Source organism: Marmota flaviventris, chromosome 18 (genome assembly GCF_047511675.1).
Source record: "Marmota flaviventris isolate mMarFla1 chromosome 18, mMarFla1.hap1, whole genome shotgun sequence".
In the NCBI taxonomy this organism is placed as follows: domain Eukaryota; kingdom Metazoa; phylum Chordata; class Mammalia; order Rodentia; family Sciuridae; genus Marmota; species Marmota flaviventris.
Genome location: NC_092515.1, coordinates 46,669,224 through 46,692,960, shown reverse-complemented (window position 1 = coordinate 46,692,960; position 23,737 = coordinate 46,669,224). Strand labels below are relative to the sequence as shown.

General features: G+C 45.4%; 2 protein-coding genes and 1 long non-coding RNA gene across 43 annotated transcripts in view; 1 reads left to right on the top strand and 2 right to left on the bottom strand.

The window, feature by feature from the left end:
• LOC139702694 (tRNA-dihydrouridine(20) synthase [NAD(P)+]-like) overlaps positions 1 to 12,717 on the bottom strand; it is a 121,721-nt gene extending 109,004 nt beyond the window's left edge. For 19 of the 23 annotated variants that reach the window (XR_011705265.1, XR_011705264.1, XM_071604484.1 and 16 more), the window contains exon 1: positions 638 to 722. The gene's annotated coding sequence lies outside the window, so the exon portion shown is untranslated. Of the gene's footprint in view, positions 1 to 195; positions 282 to 469; positions 558 to 637; positions 786 to 12,684 lie in introns of those variants that run through there. The other 4 variants (XM_071604477.1, XM_071604476.1, XM_071604474.1 and 1 more) reach the window with 4 other exon arrangements.
• Positions 1,448 to 23,737, bottom strand: part of LOC114081179 (tRNA-dihydrouridine(20) synthase [NAD(P)+]-like) — a 103,965-nt gene continuing 81,675 nt past the window's right edge. For 8 of the 19 annotated variants that reach the window (XM_071604510.1, XM_071604511.1, XM_071604512.1 and 5 more), the window contains 5 exons: positions 22,367 to 22,453; positions 20,967 to 21,135; positions 18,811 to 18,932; positions 17,429 to 17,578; positions 9,244 to 9,653 (listed from right to left, as the gene is read on the bottom strand). In XM_071604510.1, coding sequence (XP_071460611.1) covers positions 9,329 to 9,653; positions 17,429 to 17,578; positions 18,811 to 18,932; positions 20,967 to 21,135; positions 22,367 to 22,453 — 853 coding nt within the window. In that variant the 3' untranslated portion in view covers positions 9,244 to 9,328. Of the gene's footprint in view, positions 1,535 to 4,341; positions 4,482 to 5,764; positions 6,005 to 6,735; positions 7,556 to 9,243; positions 9,654 to 11,849; positions 11,877 to 12,148; positions 12,216 to 12,613; positions 12,777 to 17,428; positions 17,579 to 18,810; positions 18,933 to 20,966; positions 21,136 to 22,366; positions 22,454 to 23,737 lie in introns of those variants that run through there. The other 11 variants (XM_071604517.1, XM_071604516.1, XM_071604514.1 and 8 more) reach the window with 11 other exon arrangements.
• On the top strand, positions 1,681 to 3,904 carry LOC139702697 (uncharacterized). The gene is made up of 2 exons (XR_011705268.1): positions 1,681 to 1,816; positions 3,704 to 3,904. It is a non-coding gene; the product is annotated as an uncharacterized lncRNA (long non-coding RNA).

The following is a 23,737-nucleotide window of genomic DNA, read 5'->3' as shown; positions in this document are numbered from 1 at the left end:
TGGATCTTTTCTATTACTATCTGTGAAATTACCATACCTGAGATAGAAGGTGAGTTGGCTGTGAGAGTGGTGTATTCGGGATGGGAAATATGGAAAGGTAACAAGGAAGCAGAAAGAGAAATTTGACTTTAAAAATAAATTTTTTTAATGTGAAGAAGAGATGTCACCACTAAAAAGAAAGCCTTATCAACTTACCTCCCACTTCAGAGGAAAAAAATAAGCTTAGGGACACCACCTTGTACTGCGAGTTCTGAGCCAGAGTGGAGCGGGAATTGAGCTTAGATTTATAATTCCACACCCTTGTCTCAGTCCCCAGGCCTACCATTCATTCAGACGCTGGGAAAACACGTATTACCAGTCTTTCCGCATATCTGGAAACGTCACCGCATCCCTCACCCAAGGAATTTACAAGGGGAGCCTGGCACTAAACAAGCCATCAACAAGGGCAATGAGGACGACAAACGAGAACCTCAAAGAATGAGGACCCGATCTCCAGAAGACACCAGCCCACTAGGTCCATAGGACCAGGGCCCCACTGACACCGGGTATTGCAGGCCCATGCTCCTGCCTCCACAGCGCTCCCCATCCAAAGGCGGTCTAGAGCTGGATGTCGCCATCCCGGTGCTGATCTACAGACCTAGCAGTCACTGAAACGTAGGGAATCCTGCCCACTTCCTGAGGCGTCTCCAGCTCCGCACCTTACTGAGCCGAGCCAGCCGCCGTACGCTAGGAAGCGGCGCATGCGTGACGTCACTGACGTGCGCCTCTCCAACAACAAGGGCAACCTGACTGTCGCGCGCCCGACGTTGCTGTGGTTGGTCGTCGCTCAGTTGCTGTAGGCGCCCTCGACGATCCCTTCCCAGTGGTGCTCATTCCGCGAGCTCTACCGCGGCGGCAGGAACAACGACAGAGCGTGCGTGGATTGCCCAGCGGCCTTAGTTAAACCAGCCAGCGCGCCTCACGCTGGACCGTTGAGAGTGCTCGCCTCGCGTGACTGGGAGCATGGAGCGCGCACAACTGGAGGCGCCAGCGCTGCGGAGCCTGCCTCCGACTGCAGCTTCGCGGACCTGGGTCTGTAGCCCGGGTTGCTGCGCGCACTGCACGATGCTGCTCACGATCCGGAAGTCGTTCGGCCCACCACCGTGCAGTCATGCACCAGACCCCCACTGCTTCACAGCCACCACCTCCTTTGCGAAGCAGAAACCGGCAGTGGCAACACTCTGAGCTATTTACTTCCTCTGTTGCAAAGGCTTGTTGATCGTCCAGCTCTGAAAACCCACTGCATACTTGCTCCCCGGGGTCTGGTCCTTGTGCCTTCCCGAGAATTAGCAGAACAGGTGCAGGCTGTGGCCCAATCGCTAGGCCGCTCCTTGGGCCTGCGGGTACAAGAACTAGGAGGAGGTCATGGCATGCGTAGAATCAGGCTGCAACTGTCCAAACAACCTTCAGCACATATAGGCTAGTTGCTGCTCCGGGGGCTCTATGGAAGGCCCTGAAGAGTCAACTGATCACCGTGGAGCAACTCTCCTTCATGCTGTTGGATGAGGCAGAAACATCTTGGTGAACTACATCTTGGAAAAGAGTTATATAGCCCAAGGCCCAGCTTTCTTACAAGACCCTTTCAACCCCAAAGCTCAGTTAGTGCTGACAAGTGCTCTGTGTTCCATCCCCAACGTGAGACACAGATATCACAAGGTTGTTTTTTTTTTTTTTTTTTTTTTTAAACCAAGAAAACAGAGATAATATCTTTTTGTATAATGAGCTTCCAGACTCTACTCATACCTTGTGTGTGCAATCCTGGCATTTACAAGAAAGAGTAAGTTTCAAACCACAATGCCTTCTGCAGACATCCTGCCTGCTGATACTCTTTGTAAAAATCTTTCTGACCAGAGGAGAAGCTTAATTATGGCAAGGGTCTTCAGTGTGGGGGTCTCTGGCCTCCTTCACTGGAAATCGGGTGGGAATATATTCTGGATGACCACAAAATCAAACACCTAAGCCTTCAGGGGCAAATGCCAGCCTCAGTGAGAACAGGTATCTTATAATGCCTCTAAAAGTGCTCCCAAGACATACTGCTTTGCACAAACAGCCTCCTGAGGCCTAGACAGCACCCATGTGGAACTGGTTGTTAATTATGATTTTCCCCTCACCCTGCAAGATTACATCCACAGAACAGGGATTGGGAGCAAGGAGTCAGGCACAATCATCAGCTTTTTGACCTATCCCTGGGATGTGAGCCCGGTTCAGAAGGTTGAACTTACAGCTCATCCAAGGAGAAGCCTTCCAGGACTAACATCCTCAGTGAGAGAGCCTTTACCTCAGCAAGCTTGTTTTGGGCCAACTAAAGTAGAATTCTGGATAAGGAATCTTTTCTAGTGTCCTGGGTGGGTGAACACACTTATCATTTTCACTGCCCTTAATGCCTCTCAAGGCCTGGTGAGCTGCTTGTGGCTTTGAAAGATAAGGTGCTGGCCACCTTTGGAACAGTGAAGCATGGGACCATAGTAGCATAGCCTTTCACATAATACATGAAGAATAAACTTTTTTTTTCATTTTAGACTTAATTCACATCAAAGGAATACACAGAGATGTCTGTCAAACAGAACAATAGTTAGAAAGCTGAAATTCCTAAAAATAGGGTCAGATGCTGGCACTGCACACCTAGTAAGCCCCAGATTGCTGATCCACATGTGCCTCTGTGTCCTTTTTCTTCTGCATCATCCTCAGGCAGCTCAAAGCCTTCACAGACCAGAACCCAGCTATTTTCTGTCTAGAAAGAGTTTTAAGGCCATAAGTTGAAAGATACTAAACATAATGTCTGCCAATAACACTGGGATATCAGCAACTGTACTGGCCCCACAGTATTTCCCTTCTCTCTGAAGAAGGTAAAAAGAAAATTCCAAGAAATACATGCTGGAGCATTCTCATATATGTGGGAACTTTCCAACCTGACTACATTTTTCTCCCAAGCACATTTTATTTTCTAGAAAGGAGACAGCAATAGGTGGTCTCTGACCTTAATTAAAATAATCTCAGAGCAAAACAAGAATTCAGGAATTCAAATTTGATCCATTCTTCTGCTTTTGTTCTTCATGCCTGGTTTCACTTCCTTATTCATAAACACTTTGGGGAACATTTCACTTTTATCCAGAGTTCCCCAAGATTCTCAGAGAGCATATATTTGGGTCAATCTTAAAATGGGTTTTATTTTGTGTCGTGGTATGCTTTCAAGCGATAAATGATGCTTTATCGGCTGCCTTAACAATTATCACTGGGGCAGAACTTCATTGTATTTGATAATTCACACTCCAAATTGCCACATGTAGGACAAAGACTCAGATGATTTTATTTTCTTTCATTGCAGTACTGTGGATGGCAAGCTCTCCACCACTGAGCTATATCCCAGGCCTACTGTTTCTTTTTTCCTTCTCAGAAATCATATAACTTAAGAAATTTTTGGAAGGATGAGACAAGAGAATCGCAAGTTCAAAGCCTGCCTTAGCAATAGTGAGGTCCTAAACAACTCAGTGAGACCCTGTCTCTAAATGAAATACAAAACAGGGCTAGGCCTGTGGCTCGGTGGACAAGTGCCCCTGGGTTCAATCTCCAGTACAGGGGGGAGGGGATTTCTTTTCCAGTTATAGAAGGGAGAGACTGAGTGAGGGCTTTTTGTGATAATATTAAGGTTAGATGTTCTCTCTAGGAATGGGGAAGAGAGATCTGGTTCTGCTGCTTCCACTGGCTTCACAGAACTCAAGTACTTTGACAGCAAGCATCCCTTGAAGAGACAGGGAAAGGCTATGCTTGGGAAGCCAAGAAGATAAGAGGGCTTCATTCAGAAACAGGAAGCAACAGGAGAGCGAGGTCCTGGTGGCAGAATATATAATAAAGCAGAAATGACTGATCAGTTCTGATTTTCTTTCTAGCAGCAGTGCCTCCCACATCTCCTCCTACACCTGTGTACTACCATGTCCTCTACCAAGGATGTGGAGAAACCCAGGTGGGCTGGCATGGGGAGACATACTGCCTAGTTGGTGGGTACTGGCTCTATAGAGATGCTCCCTTGGCCACTCCAGCAAAGGCCAAAGCAGAGAAGCCAATGCAGCGAGCCAGGGGGGCTCCAGCAGAGACAGAAAAGACCCTGGTTGCCCTTGCCCCAAAGTTAGTGGCTTAAAGCAGAGTGGCAAGAGACCATTGCCACAGAAGTTTGCTGGATGGGCCTCTGTAGAGAGCACAAACATTGACTACACAGGACAACTAATACAACTTCTTCTGTTTTTTAAATTATAATTCCTATATATTTTACAGAAAAAAATTATTGTTTTGTTAATTATAAAGTTATTAAAATGTACAAAAAATTGAGAGAACTGAAGATGGTTTCAAATTATTTTCAATGGTGTCACGGCTAGGACCTTGGTTTAGCTTGTCATAAGGACTACTGCAGCTTGTACTGGTGTCTTCAGAGCTTGGCACGACTGGATCTGTATTTAAAAGTCATCCATTAACTCCTCACTGGCTATCAGTGACTTTTTTGTAAACAGTTTTCCCATTCTAAGGGGCTTTTCTTCATCCATTCACTCATGGTTGCCAGTTGGCTAAATAACATATGATGCTTAAAATACTCACAAAAGCGGGAAATACAGTGGAAATGCCTCCCAGATCCCACATGGGCACCAACCCTGCACACAACAGAGCACGCTGGAGCCCTGCAGGCTTAGCACCCAGCATCTAGAATTCCTTTTGTCACAATACAGTTGTTCAAATCTTTTTTTCCCTATAATGATTAACCGTATCAATATGTGATTATATATTTAATAAACAAATTTTTAAAATTAGGTAGTCTTCACTAAATATGTTCAGCTAATCCATCTTCTGAAGTCTCCACTGCCCCTACTTGAGACAGAACTTCAGTCAATCTGCATGAGCCTTTCTCAGCCAGGGGTTCCCTTCCATATAAACTGCCACAGGCAAGAAAATGGGATTTGAAAGGAGAGGCTCCTTTGAACAAAGCAGGGCTAAAGCTGGCCTTGAAGAAGACCTGGCATTCCTTTGCGCAATGCTGTGCAGTGCCTCCTTGTGCAGAACACAGAACACTGCACTCTTCAGAAAGAGGGGCCAACTGGTGACCTATCCACCAAATAGGTCCAGCCCTGACTCACTGCCAGAAACATCAGCACAAACCATCGGGTAGGCTTCCTGAAACTGGAAGCACTGTTTACCCAGGGAGCCCCCTGCCTGTGCTCAGCCAGGCACAATAGCTATTGGAACAGGAAGGATTGGGGAAAGTCAGTAGCGCCACCCTGAGCCTCTCATGCTCCTTTATTCCCAGTCCTTTATGACCACAAGACACCCCATACTCCTCAATAAATTTTTCTGTAACAATGTTTGACTTGAAATTCAGCTTATTCAAGGTCAAGCTTGAAACACCCTCGTTCCCTTGAAGTACATTTCTACATGGAGGACTTGGTCTTCTAAGGACTTCTGTCTTCAGAGGGACTTTCAGGTACAGTTTTTAACATAACGTCTGCAATGATGCCTAACTGAATGATGCCTGGGTCAGCACCCAGATCAGTTCATCAAGAAATGAGAGCCTTGAGCTGAGGGTGTAGCTCCGTGGTAGAGCACACACACTGTAGCATGCACGAGACTAATGGGGTTCCATTCCCAGAGCCAAAACAAAAAAATATGCTAAGTGCTTCCATATGTATGTGGTATATGAGTGTGTGTGAGAAGACGGGCAGGAATGAGAAGATGCTGGTCCATCTACAGTCTACCCATCCAGCTATTCATTTATTCAACAAGTGTTTTTGAGAACCTGTTACATTTCAGATAGCAAGCTGCTAGCTAGCTACTTCCAATATATTAACAAATTAGTTTCTCTCATTAAGGCACCACCAACAAAGGATGAGATAAGGATACAATACAATTTCAGGGGCAGCAGTTGTAGCTCAGTCACAAGGTGCTTGCCTAGTGTGGGCCAACTCCTGTGTTTCATTCCCCAGCACTAAACAAAAATTAAAAAAAAAAAATTCAAGTAATTAAAATTGCCATACAGGGCTGGGGATAGAGAGTGCTTGCCTCACATGCACAAGCCCCTGGGTTCAATCCCCAGCACCACAGACACAAAAAAAGTGCTATACAGGAAAATAAAAGCATAGAGTGATAAGGAATAGTTATACAAAACAGTCAGAGAAGGCTTATTTGAAGAGAGGGCATTTCAGCAGAGATGGGATCAAGAGAGTCATGTGAGGAGCTGAAGAGAGAATTCCTGGACCAAAAGGTACACAAAAAAACCCTGAGTTAGAAATGAGACTGAGCTACTCAAGGAGCAGAAAGGTTACTGTGGCCAGGAAGGAAAGCCCCAGAAGAAGGAAAGTTGTGGTTGGAGAAGCAGGTATAAGGAAGACCCCAGTGGGCCACATCGGCAATACTGAGGAGTATGGATCTTGTTTTAGATGTGAAGCAGGAGGTTATAGGATAGATTTGAACAGGGTAGTGAAGAAATCTGATGCAGATGCCAAAAAGATCACTCTGGCTGTGTGAGCCTTGGCAGTAAGGCACTGGCTGTTACCAGTGGAATGTCTATCTCAGCAGTTAAGGGGACAGTCGGTGCTGGGGAATGGGGGTTGGGGGCAGTCAACAGGGAAGGAACAGCACAAGGTTTGGCCTGTGTCACATCAGCAGCCCATAATTCACAGTGTGGCCTGAGCAACAGAGCAAGACCTTGTCTCCAAATAAAATCTTCTAACAAATACCAGTTTATAGGAAAAACAAGGAGTAGAGGAACATGTTCAATGACACCATGGAATGCAATCATCAAACTCATACCAGAGAAAACTCTAAGGACAAGGACATGATTTTTTTCAACAAATAAATTGCAAGGAAGAAAAAAGAGGGAAGAGGAACCTACAGATGGAGCCATAACATACATGAAGAAGACCTATTAAAATTCAAATACATCTATTAAAAAATGGGACAAGCAGGGAGATTTCAACATGATAATTTATGATAATAAAAGTATTATTAACTTTGCTACACTCATAATGTTATGGCAGTTGATGGTAGAGTTGTTTTTAAGTTTGTTGTTTTTGTTTTATAATTTTTTTTTAGTTGTAGATGGACAGCATGTCTTTGTTTATTTTTATGTGGTGCTAAAAGATCAAACCCAGTACTTCACAAGTGCAAAGCCATCGCTCTGCCACTGAGTGATTTTGAATTTTGCTTTTGCCATATTGAGCATTGAACCCAGGACCTTGTGAGTGCTAGACAAGCACTCTACCACTTCTACTACTGAGCTTCATTTCAAGCCCTTCTTTCATCATTTTTTTTTCATGTTTGACATTTTCTCTTTAAAAAATAAGTAAGAGTTTCTAAGTACAGCTTGATGTTCAGTCAGACTTGGAATAGTAAGGGCTCAGATGGTCATTTCATTGGGTCACTCATCTTGTGGCAGCCATGGAAAGGAAGGCGAGTGGGTCTTCTGGGGTGGGGGTGCCAGTGAACAAAGTGCTCTTACAGAAGTGTCTCCGACAATCACACACATGAGCTGACCACACTGAACAAAGAGATGGCAAGTCTGAACTTGAGGCTAAATGTCAGATCGTAAATGCTGTGTAGATATTTATTTGGTTAGAACTGGTGCCCCTGCTAGCCACCCTTCTGCTTGCTTATGCCAGCACATGTGATGACAGGAGACTTGTTCAGCAGCCTCCCTGAATGCCCTAGCAAATGGCCAGCACCAGTAGCTGAGCAGCAGAGGATGTCTGAACAAACAGATGGATATAAGGAAACTGAGGCCTTTCCTAGTGAAAGGAGCAGAAGAGGAGGGATTCAAGGAAACCATGTGTCCTTGCCACGAGGGACCAGTTGTTCCTCTGCCTGCCCCACAGCACTGGCGCATGCCCGTAGTCCCAGCCACTTGGGAGGCTGAGGCAGATGAATTCCAAGTTCCAGTTCGCTCTTAACAACTTACCAAGATCTTATCTCAAAATAAAAATTAAAATGGGTTGGAGATGGGCTGGGGTTGTGGCAGAGCACTCGCCTTGCATATCTGAGGTTCAATCCTCAGCACCACATAAAAACAAATAAACAAAATAAAGTTATCATGTCCATCTACAACTAAAAAATATATATATACATATTAAAAAGGGGGGTTAGAGATGTGGCTCACAGATAAAGCATCCCTGGGTACAACTGCCTCTACCAAAAAAAGAAAAAGAAAAAAATTAAACAAACTACCTTGTGGGCTATTGTGAGTCACAAGCTAAAACACAGCTGTGGACACACAGTCACATCAGCTGCTCTCATCATAACCATTATCATGTGCCTTTGGTTCCATTAAAAGAAAAGGATGCAGCAGCCTCCTTTGCTGTACCAAGTGCAACAAATTCGTTGGCATGCTTGCTGGGGACTGGTGGTGCAGGGACAGGTGCCAGCATAGAGTGGTGGTGGTCAGAGAGTGTTCAATTCATCTGCCAGATCAGCAGCAAGCAAGTGTAGACTGCTGTGAGGAGGAGGAGGAGGAGGAGGAGGAGGAGGAGGAGGAGGAGGAGGAGGAGGAGGAGAGCAACAAGAAGGAAGAAGACCATGAGGAGAATGGAGAGTTCCCAGCAAAACTTTAAGCAGAGTGTGGAGAGGATTCCCCATGTCCCTGTTTGTAGAGAAGTCAGATTACAGGAGAGGGTTTGGATTTGGTAAACCTCTGGCAAGACCTGTCCCCATCCAAGGAACTGATGATCATATACAGTTCAGGGGGGCCATCTGAATCGCAAAACCCTACACCTTGAGGATCTTTTTTAAAAATATTTTTTATTTCGCTTTAATTACTCATACATGAATGCATTTTGTTTCATTGTATCAGATGAGCACAACTTTTCATTTCTCTAGTTGTATAAGATGTAGAGTCATACCATTTGTGCAATCATACATGTACCTAGGATAATGATGTCCTTCTCATTTCACCATCTTTCCTACCCCCATGCCAGATCCCCTCCTCTACCTCCCCTTTGCCCAATCCAAACTTTCTACATTTTTCCCATACCCCCCACCCCCACCATAGATCAGCATCCACTTATCATCAGAGAGAATATTTGGTATTCTGTTTTGGGGATTGGTTTGCTTCTCTAAGCAATATATTCTCCAACTCCATCCATTTACCTGTAAATGCCATAATTTTATTCTCTTTTAATGCTGAGTAACATTCCATTGTGTGTGTGTGTGTATATATATATATATATATATATATATATATATATATATATCACAGTTTCTTTATCTATTCATCTATTGAAGGGCATCTAGGTTGGTTCCACAGTTTAGCTATTGTGAATTAAGCTGCTGTAAACATTGATGTGGCTGCGTCACTATAGTATGCTGATCTTAAGTCCTTTAGGTATAGACTGAGGAGTGGGATAGCTGGGTCAAATGGCAGTTCCATTCCAAGTTTTCTAAGGAATCTCCATATTGCTTTCCAGAATGGTTGCACCAATTTGCAGTGCCACCAAGAATGTATGAGTGTACCTTTTCCCCACATCCTCATTTGCACACTTGCTGGGGACTGGTGGTGGAGAAACATGTGCCAGCATAAAGTGGTGGTGGTCATAGAGTGCTCAAGTTCATTTACCACATCAGCTTCAGGCAACCACTGTAGACTGCTGTGAGGAGGAACAGGATGAAAACAAGGATGAGGAAGAAGACCACAAGGAGGAAGAAGAGTTCCCAGCAAAACCTTAAGCAGGGTGTGGAGAGGAATCCCCATGTTTCTGTTTGTACAGAAGGAAGGTCACAAGAAAGGATTTGGATTTGGCAGATTTCTGCAAGATCTGTCCCCATCCAAGCAACTAATGATCACATACAGTTCCAGGGGGGCATCTGAATCCCAGGACCCCTCCTTGAGGATCTTGCTGGAAGCAGCTCCTGTACCCTGGAACACACACTGCCTGCTGATGCTGATATCTCAAGTACAAGCACAGCATGTAAACCAAACTCAGGACATAGGCTCCACGTCTCTGTGATGCACACATCTGATCTGCAGAAGCAGCCCAGTTAGAAACTTCAAGCCTCTCATATACAACAAATAAATTTGCCGTGGGGTCCTTATATGCAGATCCTCAATATTGTCTGAAACCAGGCAGAGCTATGTGGTACAGAGGGGACAAGAGTCATCTCCCTCAAAGAGCAGCCTAGGACTGTTAGACTAGAGGCTGGCGAGGGTGCAGGATAGATAGATGGAGATTGAAGAGAGGCTGAGGAAAAGGTTGGGTGGGAGCAGGAAATGAAGATGTGTTCATAGTTACTGCATTTCTCCTAGCAAGATAAACATTGAGTGCCTTGGGAGAAAGAAAAATGTACTATCACTTCAGGAAAAGTGGCCTAGGCTTTTTTTTTTTTTTTTTTTAATATTTTATTTTAGTTGTAGTTGGACACAATACCTTTATTTTATTTTTATGTGGTGCTGAGGATCTAACCCAGGGCCTCGCCTGTGCTAGACAAGCACTCTACCTCTGAGCCACAGCTCCAGCCCTGGCCTAGGCTTGAGGACTGGCCAAGCTGTCTTCCGGTTTAGAAAACTATTGTTTCTTGGGAATTTCACTGTCAGTAACTATGGGAACAGAAAAGAGGAATACCAAGGAAGAGGCAAGGGGAGTGTGAGACTCCAGGACCAGGATCTGGGGGTCCTCGGATATACTGATGACCATCATCTGGGCAAAACTGGATACCAAGTAAGCCCCCATTTCCACTGATCCCTGCAGCTGAGCACCTGAGCATGTTAAGTGGAACCTATAACTCAGACTAAGTTTGATGTCCCAGAATTTTGTTTTTATTTTACTTCTCCCTCTCCCTCTCTTCCTCCCTCCCTCGGCCTCCTTCGCCCCCCCCCCCCTTCATCATTCCCTCTCCCCCAACCCCCCTCTCTCTCTCTAATTGGGACTGAACACAGGGGCACTCTACCATGAAGTTACACCAACAACCCTTTATTTTTATTTATTTATTTGTTTATTTATTTGTACCAGGGATTTAACCCAGGGGCACTTTACCACTGATCCACTTCCCCAGGCCTTTTGGTTATTTTTGAGACTTAGTCTCACTAAATTACTTAGGGCCTTGCTCATTTGTTGAGGTTGGCCTAGAACCTGCAATCCTCCTATATATGCCCCCCTCTCCGCCCCTACTCAGTGGGATTAAACGGGTGCTGCCACCACACCTGGCCTTCCCAGCATGTTCTTGCAATACACTGGAAATCAGCAGGGGTGGTTAGCTCTGCTACCACATGAATTTGAAGAAAACTGTTTCTACCATGCCTTGTCCACAGGACTTGGTTTGTTTTAAAACAGCATAGGGGACCAATTAGAGGTAGAACTTGCATACTTATCACTTCCTAGTGACAAAATTTCCTATCCTGGGCCTGCCTCAGTAGCCCCAGCATTTGACAACAGGCAGACAGTATGGCATGTGTCAAGGCCCTGTGGTGGGAGGCTGTATGACTGACACAGCTACAGTTTAGAAGCAAAGGGTTTGCTGAGGTTGGAAGGGTTGGTGGCAGCTAACTCCCCAGAACTTGAAAGCAAAACAAAAAATTTGGGATATTCTAAGAGGAATAGGAACTGCAAAAGAATTTTAGGCAGGAGGATGACCCTTTTTTGTCTGCTTGCTTGTTGGTTGGTTATTGAGGCTGGGGATAAAACCCAGGGCTAAGTAGATGCATTACTACTAAGCTATACTCCCATGGCTTAAATTAGACTTTAAAAAACAAAGATAGGTAGGAAGTAAAGTGGCTCATGTCTGTAATCAGCAGCTTGGGAGGCTAAAGCAGGAGGATCACAAGTTCAAGGCCAGCCTCGGCAACTGACCCAGGTCCTGAGAAACTTCGTGAGACCCTGTCTCAAAATAAAAAATAAAATTAAAAGAGCTGAGGATGTGGTTTGATGTTTAAGCACCCCTCAGTTCAATCCCTGGTACAAAAAAAAATTCTTTTTCAGACCTTCCCACTCCCTACTCAGGTCTCAGTGTCATAAGAAACTAAACACCACTATCTTCCACCCCTTTAAAAACAATGGATCCTCCCTAAATGATGAGATTAAATACTCCTTCTTTCTCTCATACCAATACTTCGGTACCCACATCAGCAAAGACACTCAGGGACACAAACCTTGTCCAGGAGATTCTCCTCTGCCACCAACAATGTCCCAGTCTTGAGGATCCAGATACATGCCAAGCTTGAACGAAACACCAGCAAACAGAAACCACCAACTCAGAACTCAATGCTAACAATACTGGTTGTCTCATGACAATGAGATTATTACCAACAATTCCCCTGCCCTTTTCTTTTTTCCCTCTGCAGTACTGAGAATTGAATCCAGGGTTGCTCTACCATTGAGCTCAGCCTCCTGAGGAGCTGTGATTATGGGCCCATGCCATCATACTTAGCTTTCTACAGTTTCTATATATCCCATGTACTAGACAATGCAATGATTTACTTTAATAATCAGTGTCTCAGGGACAGTAGTAGAGGAGGGAATCTTCAAAAATCTGAATGAAGGGGAGAAAATCAAATCCAATAAATACAGTATATACACTGCAAACTAATGAATGCTCACAGGATGTGCTCAGAAGATTCAAGTTCAGTTGTTAGTTAATTTTCATGTTTAAGGATGACAGATTCAATCAGAGAGAACAGTAACTCACCACAGACTCCCAGGGGCAGTGGTGCATGCCTATACTCCCAATAGCTTAGAAGGGCAAGCCAGGAGGATCACAAGTTCAAAGAGAGCCTCAGCCTAAAAATTAAAAATAAAAAGGGCCAAGGATATGGCTCATTGGTTAAACAACCCTGGATTCAATCCCTGGTTTCAAACAAACAAATACCCTGCACAGACATAACCAATCGGGACCTACACAGCACCCATGTGGAACTGTTTGTCAATTATGATTTTTTCCCTCACCCTGCAAGATAACATCCACAGAGCAGAGATTGGGATCAAGGTGCCAGGCACAGTCATCAACTCCAGAGAATATGTCTGACCGGATATTTTATATATATTCCCTGGGATGTGAGACTAGTTCAGAAGGTTGAACTTACAGCTCATCCAAGAAGAAGCCTTCCAGGACTAGCATCTTCAGTGAGAGAGCTTTGCCTCAGCAAGCTTGATTTTGGCTAACTAAAATGGGATCTGGATTAGGGATCATTTCTGGTGTCCTGGTTGGGTGAACACATTTGTCACTTAGACTGCCTTTAATTCTTCTCAGGGCTTGGTGAGCTGCTTGTAGCTTTGAAAGATGAGCTACTGGCAATCAGTGGAGCTATAGAGCATTGAGCCAATGGAGCATTGGACCATAGTAGCATATTCTTTCACATAAAATGTGAAGAATGAAATGCATTTTGGTTTTTGTAATGTCATGACTTCTAGCAATAAATGATGTTTTTATGTTTTATGGGCTGCCTCGTCACACTCCAAATTGCAACATGTAGGGCAAAGACTCAGTTTATTTTCTTTCATTGCAGTGCTGTGGATAGAAAGCTCTCTATCGATGAGCTACTTCCCCAGGTCTTTTCTTTCTTTCTTTCTTTTTTTTTTTTTTTTTTCAGAACCAATATTTGAACTCAGGGGCACTCTACCTCTAGGCTGCTTCCCAGGACTCTCCCCTGTTTTTATTACTTATTGTGAGATGAGGGATTGAACCCAGATGTGCTTTACCACTGACCTACATCCTTAGCCCTTTTTATTTTTATTTTGAAACAGAGTCTCACTAAATTGCTGAGACTGGCCTCAAACTTGTGGTCTGCCTGCCTAAGCCTCCTGAGTTGCTGGAATTATAGGCTTGTATGACCACACATAGTTTGTTTGCTTTTTTTTTTTTTTTTTTTTTTGAAGGGGATTGAAATGGTAATGTGGTAATTTTGTAATGTCATTTTGTCATGAACACATTTCAAATTTTATGTTAAAATGGGCTTTTCATGGGCTGGGGATATAGCTCAATTAGTAGAGTGCTTGCCTCATATGCACAAGGCCCAGCACCACAAAAAAAAAAAAAATGGGCTTGTCATTCCCACTTTATAAAGTCATTGGAGATCCTCATTTTGCCTTGGAGCACCTTTAACAGTCTTCTCATTGTCCATTACCTTGAAATGTGACATGATCGTCCTATCAGCTATAAATCTGAAGCCCCAAATAAACAACTAAAACTCTACTATTGAGCACAACACCTCTACACTACTTGTGGAACCTTGGTAGGCCCCTTAACATCTGTTTGAGACCTCCCTTATAAACAGTGATGATGCAAAAATTTTATTTCATTTTTTTTCTAGTGCACAGGATCACATCTCTGGCCTCACATACTAGCCAAACACTCTATCAAGACTCTACCATTGAAGGACACTTCCAACCCATCAAAGGACACTTCCAACTCATCAAAGGACTAATCTTTGGGGCAGAATAAGGTGAAGAAGAACCTGCCTTTGCTTTTAATCCAAACTGAAATGCTTTTCCACATATACAGATTTTGGATTTTTTGTTGTTGTTTGCTGAGAGCCACGGCCGAGTCTGTATGGCCCGGTGTTATTTTGACTTGTTTACAGACTCTAACAGTTGTTGTTGTTGTTTTGGGGTTTTGTTGTTGTTTTTGGTACAGGGGATTGAACTCAGGGGCATTCAACTATTGAGTAACACCCCCAGCCCTTTTTCTATATTTCATTTAGATGCAGGGTGTCACTGAGTTGCTTAGAGCCTCACTAAGTTGCTGAGGATGGCTTTGAATTAAAAATCTGCCTCAGCCTCGCAAGCCACTGGAATTACAGGCCACTTGTGGGTTACCAACCCAGCCTAAATCTTAACTTATGTTCAGGCCACTTCCAAGGAGCATTCCCTCAATAAATAATCCACTCAAGTCTCTGCCTCTCCAACACTTAAATGCTTAGCATCAGGGCCATGCAACCTAGCTGTCTCTGTGTTTAATCATGACTGACCAATTTCAGAATTTGGGTTCTCGAGCCACCTGTAGTCATAGGCTGTCCTCAACTCCCAGCTATGCTACATAAATAGTGGCTAGATGACTAGGAAATGAGGGGAGAGGCCAGAAGGGAGGGCTGAGGCAGAGTTCGCTTCTTTCACCCTGCTTTCCATAAAATAGAAGGATCTGAAGCCTGCTACTCAAGTCACACATTCCTTTCTGTGACCTCATTGGGTAGTGATGACATCACAAGCCTAAGTTTCCATGGCAGGATAATGCTAGAAAACTTCTCTACTAGTTTTCTACAGGACACCAGAGTGTCTGGTTGCTCCAGAGAATATGTCTGACCGGATATTCTATATTCAGTCTAACTTGTCTGCTGTCCCCTGGGAGAGCAGTGCAGCAGGTAGGCCTAGGCCATCTGTAATGGAGCCCCTGGTAAATATACAACCTCATTTGACTGCCACATCTTCCTTTAGGGTTTCCCCATCACACCTCAGAACTTCTCTAGCCATGAGTAAGACCAATGGTCTGGCGCTCCCTCAAGGACCCACAGTGTTGCTGTGCTCACTGCTGAGAACAAGTGTTCAAAAAGGTGCTAATCTTTATCAATCTAGCCTTCCCTTTTAGCCTCCCCCAGTGCTTCCTTCAGAGTGCAGCACACTGGTACACACCTATAGGCCCAACTGCTTGGGTGGCTGAGTGGGAAGATCACCTGAGTCCAGGAATTAGGCTCAAGCATCTGGGTGAGGAATATAGTGAAATCTGAGCACACGGTGATCACCATTACCAAAAACAGAAAGGAAGCTTCTATCTCAGATCGTTTCATAATAAGAGTCTTACAAGAGCCTAGTGTGCATTTATTATCAAGTGATAAATGGAGCACATTAAGAAATAGCTATTGGCCTCGCAAAAACCTCACCTTCAAACTCAGGCACCTTTACCATACTGTCATGAACACACTCACATGGACCCCCGCACACATATCCCAGTCTGAACTGCCAAGGAAAAGGGTGGGTGTCATGCAGTTGGGAAGAACAGAAGGGCCAGTCTCATGTTACCAAGTCTGGAGGTCTGAGGAAATGATGTCTCAGGAAGCGTTTGTGAGAAGGCTATTGGACCTAAACTTGGTACCCAGAATTTGGACCTAAATCTCTTAATCCCTCTGCCCCAGTATATGGCCTTCAGAAAGTGGTAGAGTTGGACAGGTACCCAAATATAGTCCCAGCTATTAAGGAGGCTAAGGCAGGAGGATCACTTGAGCTCAAGAGTTCCAGTCCAGTCTGGGAAAACATAGCAAAAAAAATCTCAAAAAAGAATTGCATTAGAAAAAATATATAAAAACTGGGCTAGAATTCAGTGTGGTTGAAACAGGCTTTACGAATGGGCCCCAGTGGGAACTGCCAAGGTGGAAGGAGTTCTAAATCGATGTATATTAGACCATTTTTTCCAAACCTTGAAAATTATTTCCATTAAAGCCTCAGAAAAGAAATTGTTCTCAGTTATAGAAGGGAGAGACTGAGGGACAGCTGTTTGGGATATTTTGAGGTGTGACAGTCCGGGGACTGAAGAAAGGCTCAGATCAGATGGCAGATGACAAGGATGAGGGCACCATTCAAAGCTGAGTCACAAGCCTGGAGTGGTGACACGTGTCTGTAATCCCAGTGGCTTGGGAAGCTGAGTCAGGAGGATCCTCAAGTTTCAGATCAGCCTGTATAACTTAGTGAGACCCTTGACTCGATATAAAAAAATAAAAAGGAATAGGGATATAGTTTAGTGGTAAAGCACCCCAGGTTCAATCGCCAGTACGGGGTGAGGGGGAAGGAGATGGGAGAGCTGAGTCACAATCTAAAGTAAAAATAAGCATGAAGCTACTTCTGCCTAAAGAGGGAACCACAGAGCTGGTGAGGGCAGTGGATGTGGGCAGGGATCCAGGGTCAAACGAAGGTGAAGCTCCTATAGCTATTGGGGAATTCCATGTAGACAGCTAGCTCCTCAAGGCCAGGGGGAAAGAAGCATAGACTTTTAGGAATAGAAAACAAGTTCCCCTGCCACAAGGGGTGAGAGGGATTGGTCTGGGAAAAAGTAGAGTTTGGTTGCTCTTGAGACAACACGCACATCCTCAAACAGTCCTGCCTGGGCTTTCAGGGACTATCTTAGCTGAAAATGCCTTCTCTGGGAACAAGTATCCAAACCAAACAAGTATCCAAGGAGATTTGTAGTACCTAAGCATTTGGGGATACTAAAGATTGAACCCAGGGCACTCTACCACTAAACTACATCCCCAGCCCTTTTTATTTTTTGAGATAGGATCTCAGAAGTTGCCCAGGCTGGTCTCAAACTTATGATCCTCCTACCTCAGCCTCCCTAGTGGCTGAGATTACAGGCATGTGCCCAGCACATACAGCAACCAGCATGTTGGCCTAGTCATACTCTGAAGGTACTGGCCCTGGCCCATGCTAAGGCTAAGCTGGAAACCTACCTATCAAACTTGACAGCCATTTTAATGACACCAGAGGTATCTTCAACTGGTTCCCCCACCTTCTCTGCAGTCTTGGCCAAGAGCTCAGCCCTCCGGGCATCCATCTTCTGAGTAGTCTCCTCATAGAAGGCACCAAGGCCAAAGGCATCACTATAAGAGGAAGTAGAACAGAGCAGGCACCTTAGTAGAGCAGCATTCAGGGTACTTTAGGAACCCAGGGCCCCACGACTGAGAATCAATTGCACCAAATGCCATGGGGGCCTGGCCAGAACAAAAGCCTCTTGCCCAGCCCATTATTAACCTAGACAGGAAGCTAGAATGAATGTCCCTGAGCAGGGAAGCTGGGCTGGGTGGAAAAGGTCCTAAGGTCACCCCCACTACTTATAGTCTCTCCCCCATGATGACCAGACAAGTGGGTATTCCCAGCAGCTGTGATAGAGTTTCCCTACACTGATTAAGCACCTGGGATTTATGCAGCTTCTTTATGTCAGCCCATGGCAGGAAGAGATGGAGGCCTGACCACTGAGTGGTTCCCAACTTTCCATCTGGCCTCAAAGAGCTGCCATGGGCCTAACTGGAACTGAGGTAGGTACCACCAGAGCTGCTGAATTATACTCAGTTTGGAGCTTCCAAGAACCAAGGTCCAGCTACCTAAGCTATTGGAGTAGAGAAAGAATCAATGCCACAAGCCAGGGGCATTGAGAATAATTCTGGCAAATATTTTCCCTCTGGGATGTATCTTGAGGGCTGGAGGCTCTGCAAGCGGATGGATCCCTAAGGATGAGATTGGTTCAGAAGGGCTTCTTGGAGGATACAGACAAGGGGAGAGGCTTTCTAGGCAGAGGACCCAGCAGGAGCACAGGTATGGAGGTATGAAAGCAGATAGGTAGACACGGAGCCATAGAAGCCAAGACTAGACTAAGCTATGAAGTACCTCCAGTGTCAACCACCTGAGTTGTAGCTACACCAGATCTGGAGGACCAAACAGTGGCCTCTCAAACTGCAATGTAATGGGTGTGGGAACAGAGGCCAGAGGCTCTATTCAATAGCCCTACCTCTCCTGACTATAGCCTGGCATGTTACAGGCTTGTTAATGGAAAAGCCCCTTCCTCCTCAGGAATTCCTAAGCCTATCTTTTGCATTCCTCTAATATACTAGTGCCCTACTTCCCAAAACCCTATTGTTGAGATGAGTCTAGGATTAGAACATTCCAAAGCTTTGAAAGTATCCCACTCTATGAGGCAAAGCTGTACCATCACCTCACTCCTACAGATCACCGTCCAGAAGTTATGTAGCCTGACACCCTGTGGCCATCACAAGGCTCAAGGTCAAGCCTGGGAAACATCTGCAAAGACAGATGGATAGTTCGTTGCCCTTCTTACCAAATTTCCTGAGAAGACTGGGCAGCATGGAGCAACCTTCCCTGGGGTGACTCCAACTGTTCCCGCAGCATCTGGCACAAGCAGTACTTGGTATTGGTGTAGTGGTTGTCATACTGCACCGCCTGAGAAGAAAACTGGTGTGAGCCCATCTGCTACCAGCAGGTGCCAAGGCCTGAGATAGGCTTCAATGGCAAGAAAGAAGGCTCCAAGGGGCATCAGAGGTATGCTTACAGCCAAGGCAGTGTGACCCCATAAAAGCCATCTACTCCTCCAGCTGGTGGTACAAAGTTTGAGAGTCACAGTCAAGGCCCACAATCAGAAATACATTTTCCTGCTTGAGGTCTAGAAGTGCAGGAATCCCCGTTCTGCTTTGGCCACCACAGACTATGATGGAAAACCTACTACAGGGAAGGGGAACACCAAGGACAGGGGTGAGAGTCTTCTTAGAGCCTGGTGTACCTTCTCTTCTGACATCTTGATTAAGTTCTCTCCAACTTCCTCTACAAGGGTAGGGTACAGCTCCATTTACCAGGCATATTTGATATACTATTTGTCACTTCATATCTTTATACAAAGTGCAGCTATTATCCCACTCCACAGCCTTGGAAGTGAGTCTCGGGAAGGAAAGATGACTGCCCAAGGGTACCATCGACACCCACATGGTCAAGGACAGGGTAGGAGAGCAGATAAAAGTTTTTAGATAAAAACTTCAGATCCTCCTCCTAGCCCTTGCTCTCTGTAATTATATATTTTAGAATCTCTGCCTGAGTTTTTATCATCAGTGCCTAGGAAGGTGCTATGATGTACTCATGACAAAATGGGAAATAAGTGGGTAAGCCCCAGCCAGCAGCAGAGCCATGATTCAGCTTATTTGGACCTGAAGACATCTGGCTGGACCAAAAGCCAGCCCTGCTGACACTTAAGTCCACTCTCTTTCTCTGACAACACACCCTCTTGAAAGCTGCCAAGGGACAGTGAAGCAGGAGTAATAACATCACCTTTCACCCAGTGAGCAGACTCAGCACTGCTAAACTTGTCTTCTCTGCTATACATCTGCCAGCTGGCCAGAGGAGATGGAAAGCTGACCTGGGACGAGGCAAAGTCCCTTGCCTCTAGCTGACCCAGACCACTGGAGAACTGGTTATAACCAAACTGCCCAACAGTACATCCAGAACCAAGGGGATGAGGGCTGTAGCACTGAAGAGAGGAGGCTCTAGGACAGTGGCTTCCCAGCTCTGGACAAAGGCTCAAGTCCTCCTACCATCCCCAGCTTGCTCGGCCATGGGAACCCCACATGCATGGCCATAACTTAAAGAGGACATAAGTAGCTCCATGCAGGTAAGCCCTAGGATTAAAGAAGGTGGAAGCCTGCTCTGAGCAAGAGCTACATTCTCCACCCAGGTCCAATTCACTGAAGAGTTTGAGGACCACTCAGTCTCTGCCTATAGATGTGTAGCAGAGTCCCACAGAGTCCCACAGTTGTGGAAAACAGGTGTGAACTCATTAAAAATTTAAAAAAAAAAAAATTCCTTTGCAGGGAAATGCCCCTAGTGCTACCATTGTACTCCCAGTGGAAAGAAACTGCTTTAGAAAATTCTATTCATTAAGTAGAGCATTAGTTAGATTATTCCCTAACTCATAGCAAAGTATCCTAGAAATCTGCAATAGAAAAGTTTTAGAATTAATTTGGACAGATAAGTCAAATCAGGTGAGAAATCTCTATAGACATAATCTGTCTCCAACAACGACTACAATGGCTCTTCCTGGCTTTGGCTGCACCTGTTCCAACACACAGCCATGACTGTCTTCGGTGACACAAAACCTCTTTGTCCATGTGCATGGGCATGTGGACATGTGGAGTGTGAGGGAGAAAGAAGACAATATCATGTGTGTGGGGTCTCAGCAGCATCCTGGATCCAGAAGGTCCTTGCTATGACCTCTATATCTCTAGAAGCTTTAGAAGATGATGATGGGGCACACATCCTAGCATCTTCTCTTCATATGGCAGCTGATGAGACTCAGTGCCACACTCCAAGAGCTAACAAGGAGAGGAGCAGAACAACAGGGGCTGCTGGCCGCTGGAGGCCCCCATAAAGTGCTCTCTGAAGGATTGTGGCAGACAGAAATGGGGGTTTTGAAAAAGTGCAGACACGTACATATCTTATGTACTTCTGCATGACCTCCTCCAGGGGCCGCAGACCCTCTTTGAGGAAGATGGATGGGTTCCACATGGCCGCTCGGGCTACCATCACTGAAGAGGCAGCTGTGGCTTGTCGAAATTCCTCTATGTCCAAATGCTGCTGGATGTGTTCATGAGATCCTCCACTGAAAAGCAACAGGAAGGTTAGGTGTGTCTTCATTATGGAACCTACCAGTATTTTCAGAAAAAGGCAACTTCCTGATCTGCCACTCATTAACAGTCGGGTTTTGGCCAAGTCACTTCAGTTATTAGAGCTTCAGCAAAATGGAGATTATAATCTCACTAAGAAAGATAACATATGTAAAGTAATCCAAACCATGCCTGGTATTTATTAGGTATTCCAGACCTTTTACTTTCCTCCTCTTCCCTCATCCAATACAGTAGCAAATGCCAGCCCACATCTGAAGACATGAAACTAAAATACCAAAACTGAGTAGCCACCCATATGTCTTCTAAGCACTGGGTCAAAACCCTGGAAAGGAGGATACACTGGTGATCATGAGGGTCCGGAAGAAGGCCAATTTGGTCATAATTCCCCTTCCTCTGCCCTGATGCTCCAGGATCCTCTCAGAAAATGTTCTGTCCTCATATGTTTCATCAAGAAACTACTGGTAGTCTCTGTCCAGATCTAGTCAAATGGGGCGAGGACCCTCAGGTGATAGTAGAAATGACAGGCTCAAGGGTTTTGAATAGCCCTGGCTTCTCCAAGCCACCCCCAAAATTTACTACCTGGGGGACACAGTGCCCAGATGCACCCCAACCCTTAGTTCTTCCCTCCCACCTATCGGGTATGCCTTTTGTCAGGGCTTCCCCGTATGCAACCTCCCAGACTCCTTTAGGTGCAGGGCTGAACTGAACACAGGCCAGTTCCCCAGTACCAAATGGGTGTGGCCTCTGGGCTGCTCATCAGTACCTCACACCTGCTGGTCCATATTCCTGGTACTATAACTACCCAGAGTGCTTCTCTGGGTTTCTGTGACCTATATTACTTTCCCTGAGCCAAAGCCCTATGAACATAATCCCCTGCACCATGCACAAGTCACCCTGGGTATGACATTACTTTGCCATAAGTCTGTTTCAGCAGCCACCTTATCACTCTCCCCAAGCTCAGGCATCAGAGGGCCCTGAGCTGCCCTGCACCCTACATTAGCCGCTCACCAGAGTGCAAGTGGCCTGACTTAATTGATAGCCACTTTTCTGCCTCATTTACCACTCTGCATCTTGCTCCACTTTTTTCCCCCCTTTTCCTTTATGGTCATTTTTTAATGCTCTCATTCCTTTTCTTAAATGCCTGCTCAAGTCCATTTTGAATGAGTTGGGGCATAAAAAAGTAAACGAGGAAGACGAGAGGCTTACTTGGCTATGACAGGAATGGAGAGGGTTTCAGCAATGGCTTTGATGACTTCACAGCTGACAGGGTGCTGAGGTCGCTCTTCCCGCTTCCTTGGAGACAAAAGGGGGGGGGCGCTGAAGGCTGAGTGCTCACCCATGTTTACCTTAGCTAAGACCTACTGTCCTCCCTACTGAACCTCAGGAAGATTAGGCAGCCATGTGGTCATCAAGGATAGGTTGCAGGAATGGCCTCCCTAATCTCTAGGGAGGAACTCTGTGGTGAGGAGTAGGAGCAGCCAACGTCCATGCTGAGGAGGCAAGTCCAAATCTCAGAGGCCAGCAGGCAAGGCATGACTGCAGGAGGCCAATGTAAATGGCTTGGCAACCAAGGTCATGCTGCTTTCCCTGACTTCTCCTTGCCTCCGCCAGAGATGAGAGACAGTGCTATAAGAATGCTACCCCGACTGTCCCAGTCTTATCCTCTCTAAGGGACTGGAACAGCTGCTACTGCTCAGACTGACCACTCCCACACAGCTGCCTGTGCTGAAGCCAAGTTCCACAGCTGATCCTGGGGAAAAGCACCTGACACAGGGTAGGCCCCGTGCCCAGGGCAGCCAGGGCAAGCCACAGAGCTTGGCTGTCATGATAAACCACAGGGGAAGCAGGACATGACCCAAGGCCCCTCTTTCCAAAGTTGACTGAAAGCAGTTCTTGTGCATGAGTGAGCAAGTCTTAGGGACTCTGAGGCAATGCCTGACCCATGCTCAGAGATAAGCAGGCGAGGTGGTTGACAGGTCTTTTCTGAGTGTGTCCCCTCTGCTACATTCCTGAATTCCTCAGAAGGTCCTGCCAACTCAGCTTCCACCTCTGTCTCCCTGTATCCCCAGCTAGTTTTAGCCCATCCTCAACAGCTCTAGTGGTCAGAAAGTCTTTCCTAAAACTAACCCAAATCTGTCTTCCTACTGCTTCTGGTAAAAGCCTCTTTGGTGGATTGCAAGAAGGATTGCAAGTTCAAGGCCAGTCTCAGCAATTCAGTGAGACCTTGTCTCAAAACAAATTAAAAACACAAAAAAGAACTAGGGATGTAGCTCAGTGGTAAAGCACCCCAGGTTCAATCCCAGCACCAAAAAAAAAAAAAAAAGATCTTCCTTTATTAAGAGAATAATGCCAGGCTATGGCCAGGCTATGTGCCAAGGGTTTTATTTACAATCTCATAAACAGTTCATGACAATTATAAAAAAGAAATTATTTTCATTTCCATATTAGGACTGTGGCACTCAGAGAAGTGATTCCCCAAAGGATACACAACTAATAAGCTGCAGACATAGGATTTGGCACCAAGCAATTTTAGCCCAAAGCCTACTGCCCAAGAAAGGAGAGCATGTAAATACATGT